Here is a 7,693-nt window from a genome sequence, read left to right on the forward strand (position 1 = left end):
CTTTAGTTTCCAAATAATAGTTTATTTCTTCATTTTTTTCCCTCGCTTATTACTTTCCGTTTTTATCATTCTTCTCAACAGTACAATATTTTAGTTTCATCCTTTCACCACCAAAAAAAGAAAGAAAGAAAGATAATATGTAATTTTGGAGAGCATTTTTCAGAAAAATAAAAATAATAATAATAATAGAAGAAGTGAGAGTTACTTAGAAGAAAAAGAAAAACAATGGGTTCGATTCGAACGATGGTGATGATAATGTTATACTTTTCATTGGTTTTCATGTAAAATTAGATTAGTTAGAACAAAATTGATTATGGATGATCGTGGTTTATATGTAAAAGAAGATTTTTTCTTTGAGAAAAAATTCACCACTTTTTTGTTATTTTGATGTGTGTATTGGACACTGGTTGAGCTGTTTCTTTGATTTTGGACTTGCTTCTTAGGCACTTGGAACCATTTTGTTTTGCTGTTTGGGAACTAGTTTATGAGGCAATAACTGAACTATGTTTGCTTTGTTTTGTTTACTTCTATTTAGTTCTCTTTATTTCTCAAGCAAAAGGAAGCAACCCAAGTAGTGTAAAGGTGTTATTCAAATTGTGTGTGTTTTTTCTTCTGAAGTTGATATGTTTTGCTACTCAATTTTGTCATGAGTTGTTGAAATATGAGTGACTATGTTGCAGTTTGTTTAGTATGTTGCAGTTTGTGTTATCCAACTATATTTAACTCAATTTTGTAGAATTCTGCACTCAAGGTTCATATATTCTTCATTATTAGGTAACTTTCTTTTTCCTCTGCTGAATTATTTTGAGTATGCTTCTCTGTCTTGACTCTTGACCTTAAAGGGTAATAAAATATCTTTTCTTTTTGTGCTGTGTTTTACTTCCTGGTGTTGGTGATGGTGGAAATTTAAGAAATTGGGCTCTGATATGAGTCTAGTAATGAAACTTGCAACTAGCTTCCAAACTTTGCTTATTCTATTTTGAGTGTAAACCTGGTATGATATTATTCTAAGATTATTTCTTATTCTGTTTTATTTTATTTTCACAAACATAACTTCTGTGCTTGCTTGCATCCTGCCTTGAATGATTTCATCTTTTGCTTATCCACCATGGTCAACTGATTGTTCAATTGTTTGGTTAGATCTCAGATTTTGCTTGTGTTGACACTGTTTAATTTTGAACTTGTTTGAGGAAAGACACTCGTATACATACATACACACACAGATGGTTATCATTTCTAGGGTTGATTGATGTAATAGAAAAATGAATGGGAGATGGAAGAATTTAGGTGTATGAATTAGGCATAATGACTGAACAAGTATGTGGCGTTTATCATAGTTCACAGACAGTCCAGTGTTCCATCTACATCATTCATAATCATTAATAAACTAATCAAATGCTTAATAATATAAACTTTTTCTTATGAGATTTTAAGAACCAAACTGCATGTAATTCCTGTTTATTTTGACAAGAAACTAATTACATAGCATTCTAACTCATACTGCTCATTCTTAGTTTTTAGTATGTAGTACCTAACATTAAAAACTTTTTTTTTGTTATTGGAGTGAAGATTTCTTTTGCCAGTTTCCTTTTTAACCCAAAAAATGAATCACATAACATGTTGGGCCCAATCCAAACAATCTGAAAATTCAATCGTGGACTCTCTTCAAAGCATTACTAAATTTCATTCAAAGTATTTATTTATTTAATGCATTTTATTATAACCTTATGATGCATTCACATGCATGTCTACAAGTGTGTCAGAAATGGTGCTCAATTGTTTTCTAGACTTCTACTAAAATTTATTATTTAATATTTAATTTCTCTCTCTCCTTAATTTTCTTTCTCTTTCTCTTTTTATAATACAGTTGGTGCAAAAAAAGAAAGAATATTTAATACGGTCCTTAATTTTCTTTCTTTCTCTTTTCTCTTTAATTCTCTTTCTCTTTTTTATTATTATTATTATTTTTATCAGTCCTTAATACATGTCCTTAATATTTAATACATGTCCTTAATTTTTTAATACAGTCCTTAGTATTATTATTTAATACAGTCCTTAATATTTAATACATGTCCTTAATTTTTTTTATAAATTATAATTTTTATCTCTTTCTATCTTGTAGAAAAAAATTAATTTGCATATATACCACTACTTGAGAAGGAAAAGTTCACAAAGCCATTATTACAGCCACAAAATTATCATTTGGAAAAGGTAATTACAATTTTTTATAATTTCTTTTAAAATATTATTTAAGTATTTGTTTGATATCTAATTTGTACATACAAGAATTTCTTTTTATAGTAATGCCTGCTGATATATAATAGTTAGTTGCCTAGTTAATATGAGAGAGAGAGATTTTTAATGAATAGATTTTTTAAAATTTCTATTTGTAGTCCCTCTTAGTCATGTCAATCGATAAGTCATGGATTGGAAAACCATGAAACACGCATGAGTATAAAGATGGTCTAAACAAGTTTTTGGATTTTGCTTTTGTGCATCGATCTCTCGAAGGTCGTCAGATTAAGTGCCCTTGTCCGGTGTGTGGTTTTGGCAAGTGGCAAACAAGAGAGAAAGTTTTTGAACATTTAATAGTCAAGCCATTTCCAGAAAACTACAAAGTTTGGTATTGGCATGGTGAAGAAGCAGTTGGAGTTGGGTCACAAGCTCATCAAACTAGTCATATTGTACAAGATAATTTGACATCTCAACATCCAATGGTAACAATGCTCAATGACGCGTTTGGAGTTACTGGACCTGACTTGAATGAAGATGGATATGGAGATGAAGACAACATAGAAGATGGAGATGAAGATGAAGACAACATAGAAGATGGAGATGGAGACAATGCAGAAAATGTAGAATTTTACAAGTTGTTGGAAAATGGTAGTGAACAATTGTATGAAGGGTGCACAAAGTATTCAAAACTGCCTTTCTTGATTAGTCTGTATCACATAAAGTGCTTATACAGAATAAGTGACAAAGCCATGACCGAAATTCTCAAGTTAATAAAAGATGCTTTTGGAAATGCGAAGATTTCAAATACATTCTATGAGGACAAGAAAACCATAAACAAACTAGGGCTTAATTATACCAAGATACAAAAGATGAAGATTGGATGTTATATTGCGGGGAGGATGAAGATTTGCAAGAATGCAAAAGATGCAAGACATCTAAATGGAGCGACGATAAAAAGAAGAAACCGGCAAAGATCTTGCGATACTTTCCACTAAAACCGAGACTTCAACGATTATTCATGTGTTCTAAGACTGCTCAATCAATGCGATGGCATGCTTCGGCAGAAAAGAAAGATTCGAAGATGAGGCATCTGCAAGATTCTGAAGCTTGGAAGACATTTGATTTACTTCATGATAGGTTTGCCGAAGATCCTCGAAATGTATGTCTTGGTCTTGCAGCTGATGGATTCAACCCCTTTGGAGCTATGCGTACAAACTATAGCGTTTGGCCAGTGGTGCTTATTCCATACAATCGGCCTCCATGGGAGTGCATGAAGCCAACATCACTTATCTTGTCAATGATTATTCCTGGAGAGAAAATGCCGGGGAACAACATAGACGTATACTTACAACCTCTTATTAAAGAGTTAAAAGAGTTGTGGTATGATGGTGTTAAAACATTAGATAGGTTTAAGAATGAAATGTTTACATTGCGAGCAGCATTAATGTGGACAATTAGTGATTTTCCAGGCCTTGGTAACTTATCTGGGTGGAATGTACACAGTAAATATGCTTGTCCTACATGTAACTTTAACACTGATTCATATAGATTAAAGCATGGTGGAAAATGATGTTTTTTGGGGCATCGCCGTTTCTTAGAAAGGGGTCATAAGTTTAGGCTAAGTCATGCAAAATTTAATGGAAAAGTTGAGTTGAGGGATCCCCCAGCAGTACTAACAGGGTCAGAAATATTGGAACAACTTGAAGGAATCAATGTTTCATTTGGGAAGGAACTACAGGAAAGTAAAGGTAAGAGGATTCGACGAAAAGTTGTTGAAGAAGATGATGAATCGGGGATGTGGAGGAAGAAAAGCATATTTTTTTATCTTCCTTATTGGGAGTCTAACTTATTGCGCCATAATCTAGATATTATGCACATTGAAAAGAATGTTTGTGACAATGTGTTATACACTTTGCTCAATGAGACTGGAAGGTCAAAGGATAATCTCAAAGCTCGTAAGGATCTTAAAGAAATGGGTATAAGGAAAGATTTATGGTCAGATGAAAATGGGAGATATCATCCATCTTTGTTCACAATGTCAAATTCCATGAAAGATATATTCTTGCGTACTATAAAGAATATTAAAGTACCAGATGGTCTCTCAAATAATATTTCACGGTGTGTTGACCTGAAGCAAAGAAAGCTTTCTGGATTGAAGAGCCATGATTGCCACGTTCTTATGCAGCAACTATTACCCATTGCCATACGTAATGTGCTACCAGATAAAGTTACTGCAATGCTAATAGAGTTGTCTTCATTCTTTCAACAGTTGTGCTCTAAAAGCTTAAGTCTTACAGAACTTGAGAAGCTCCAACCTCGAATAATCCTTACCCTTTGTCATTTAGAAATGTTGTTCCCTCCTTCTTTCCTTACAATCATGGTTCATTTAACCTGTCATCTAGTTGATGAAGCAAAACTCGGAGGACTAGTACACTATAGGTGGATGTATCCTATTGAGAGGTAAATATCTCTTTTCAATCATTATTCATTTAACTTATCACTTAGTTATATCTTGCTTAGGTATTTAACCTGTCACTTAATTATACAAACTAGGTATTTAGGTCATTTGAAGTCTTATGTACGAAACAAAGCTAAATCAGAAGGTTCTATAGCTGAAGGATACGTGGCTGAAGAAGCTCTTACATTTTGCTCTCGATACTTAGAAGGGATTGAGACAAGATTTAATAGGCCACCACGTGTTGATGATCGTCCGGATGATAATTACAGTACACATGTGGATTCCCTTTTTCCACAAATGGGGAACTCAAAGGGAGCTTTCACAGTATTTGAGTTGTCACCTATGGAAAAAAAACAAGCACATCGATATGTGGTTTTAAATTGTCCATATGTCAAACCATTCATTGAGTAAGTGCTTAAGGATTTTCGTACATGTTTTTTATTTACTTGAAAATAGTTGTTTAGTTAGAGTTAAACTTTTATATCTGATAGTGACTTCAAAGATTTTGTACGAAGACGATCTAAGGGTAGAAGGCCTTCAAATGTGGAGATAGAAAAAAGAGTCAATAAAGATTTTGTTACTTGGTTTCCTGCGCAGGTAAATAGAGAAGTGGTAATTTTTTGCTAATATTGAACTAGTATTTATGGATATAATAACTAATATCTCTATCATAATAGCTTATGAACCCAGATATTATGAATACTGTGCATTAAGATTTGAGATACTTAGCAAGGGGTCCATCACGATATGCCAAGAGGTTTTCTACATTTAGTATTAATGGGTTCTCCTTTCGAACTACCAATCGAGACAAAGGGTTAAAGACCCAGAATAGTGGAGTTTTTTTAATGTCTTCAACTCCTTGTGTTGCTAGCGCTAGTGATGCTGATGTTAGGAATGCTGATTTGTCATATTATGGCAAACTAGAAGATATTATAGAACTAAACTACAATGGCCGATTTCGGGTTACTTTATTCAAATGTAAATGGGCTGACACCACTAGAGAACGGGGCTGTAGAAAGGATAATTGGGGTTTTACTTCTGTTAATTTTTCACGAGTAATACACAGTGGTGACCGAGAGGAGGATGATCCATATATTGAAGCCTCACAAACTCGAATGGTGTATTTTGTCAATGATGAAGTGAATAAAGATTGGAGTGTTTTCGTGCATTTGAAGCCAAGAGATTCATATGATATGGGGGGAATGAAGATGATGAAGCATGCGAGAATGAGCCATGGTTAGAGCAAAACTTAGATTCTTTATTTGAAAATGGTGATAATCTATCATTGCTAAGAGATGAGGTAGATGATGAACTACCAGATAATGACATTGGAGAAGACGAACACATGTTAGAATAGTAGGTGAGTTTTATTAATAAGTGGTCTATTATAGAAAAATAATTTTTGTCTACATTTCTTCTTTTTCAATTTAACTTTTGTTTGTAAATTTTACATAAATGTGTTGTTTAGACTCATTAATTGATTTAATGGAACTACTAAACCTTGATGCACATTTTATTCTATATTTATTAATTATTTATTTGATCTATTATGCAGATATGCCAAAGCAAAAGAGGTACAAGAATCTACTTAAAGCAGCAGCTGCCAATTCTTCACAAGAAAAGTCAGTAGCAGCTGCAAATTCTTCACAAGACAAGTCAGTAGCAGCTGCAAATTCCTCTCGGGCAACTGCAAATTCCTCTCGGGACAAGTCGGCAGCAGCTGCAAATTCCTCCCGGGACAAGTCAGCAGCTTCAAATTCCTCCCGGGACAAGTCGGCAGCTGCAAACTCCTCCCGGAACAAGTCAGCAGCTTCAAATTCCTCCGGAGATAAGTCAACAGCAGTTGCAAGTTCCTCTCGGGACAAGTCGGCAGCTTCAAATTCTTCTGAGCCATCATCAGTTGCTCCAACTATATCTGAGCATCCATCCGAACCTAAACGTAAACATGGGCGTGAATCTAAGCATTACTGGACTGTTGATGCCATAGGTATGTAATATTCTCAACTGCAATATTCTCCAGCCACCTATCACACCATTTCTTTCACTCCTCTTCCTTTCCAAATTTCACTATCTTCCAATTTACATGTCCTTGTTCAGATTTTACTTCAAATAACGTTCCTGCCACTACTGCTTCCATTCTACTTCTACTTCTACTTCTACTAATAATTTGTTGCCATGCACTTTCTCAAATATTTATGAGCCATGAAATGTTCATCTTAGTTCATCTTACTTATTTGGTTGAAACCGCCATTTTAAACAAGGAGATGCCATTAAACCCAGGTAAATACAGCGGTTACAAACCGCCATTTTAAACAACAATAAACCGCCGTTTTATTTCGTTAAAATGGCGGTTAAAACCGCCATTTTAACCGCCAAAAAACCGCCGTATTATTCACTGGTTATTACGGCGGTTTTCAGAAAACCGCCGTAATAACCAGAATGGCGCCCAGAATTTCGGCGTTTCTTAGGGGCGCCATTTTCGGTAATAATGGCGGTTGTAACCGCCGTAATTACCTTAAAAAACCGCCATTTTAATCCCTTTTTTTTGTAGTGATGATTGAAAAGATATGATTTGAAAAATATTTGATTTTGAAAAATTATGGAAACTTGAAAAAAAATTTGAATTAAAAACAAAATCTTCCCTCTTATGCCATCCTGGCGTTAAATGCCCAGAATGGTATCCATTCTGGTATTTAACGCCCAAAATGCTACCCTTTTGGACGTTAAACGCCCAGCCAGGCACCCTGGCTGGCGTTTAAACGCCAGTTTTCCTTCCTTGCTGCGCATTTTGAACGCCCAGCTTTTTCTGTGTAATTCATCTACTGTATGTTCTGAATCTTCAATTCTCTGTATTATTGACTTGAAAAGACACAAATTAAAAATTTTTTTGGATTTTTTATAATGAGGAATAATCAAAATGAAACTAAGATCAAATAAACAATGCATGTAAGACACCAAACTTAGAAGTTTGTATACTACTGACACTAACAAGTTGAGAAC

At 34.3% G+C, this 7,693-nt stretch overlaps 1 protein-coding gene across 1 annotated transcript; it reads left to right on the forward strand.

Annotated features, from left to right (window-relative positions):
* Positions 1-3,253: 3,253 nt before the first annotated feature.
* Positions 3,254-5,406, forward strand: LOC112770561 (uncharacterized). The gene is made up of 5 exons (XM_025814902.2): positions 3,254-3,737; positions 3,834-4,695; positions 4,789-5,100; positions 5,185-5,290; positions 5,371-5,406. The coding sequence occupies exons 1-5, from the start codon at positions 3,254-3,256 to the stop codon at positions 5,404-5,406; spliced, it is 1,800 nt and encodes a 599-aa protein (XP_025670687.2).
* Positions 5,407-7,693: the final 2,287 nt, after the last annotated feature.

The sequence above is a fragment of the Arachis hypogaea genome, chromosome 3, assembly GCF_003086295.3.
Source record: "Arachis hypogaea cultivar Tifrunner chromosome 3, arahy.Tifrunner.gnm2.J5K5, whole genome shotgun sequence".
Classification (NCBI taxonomy): domain Eukaryota; kingdom Viridiplantae; phylum Streptophyta; class Magnoliopsida; order Fabales; family Fabaceae; genus Arachis; species Arachis hypogaea.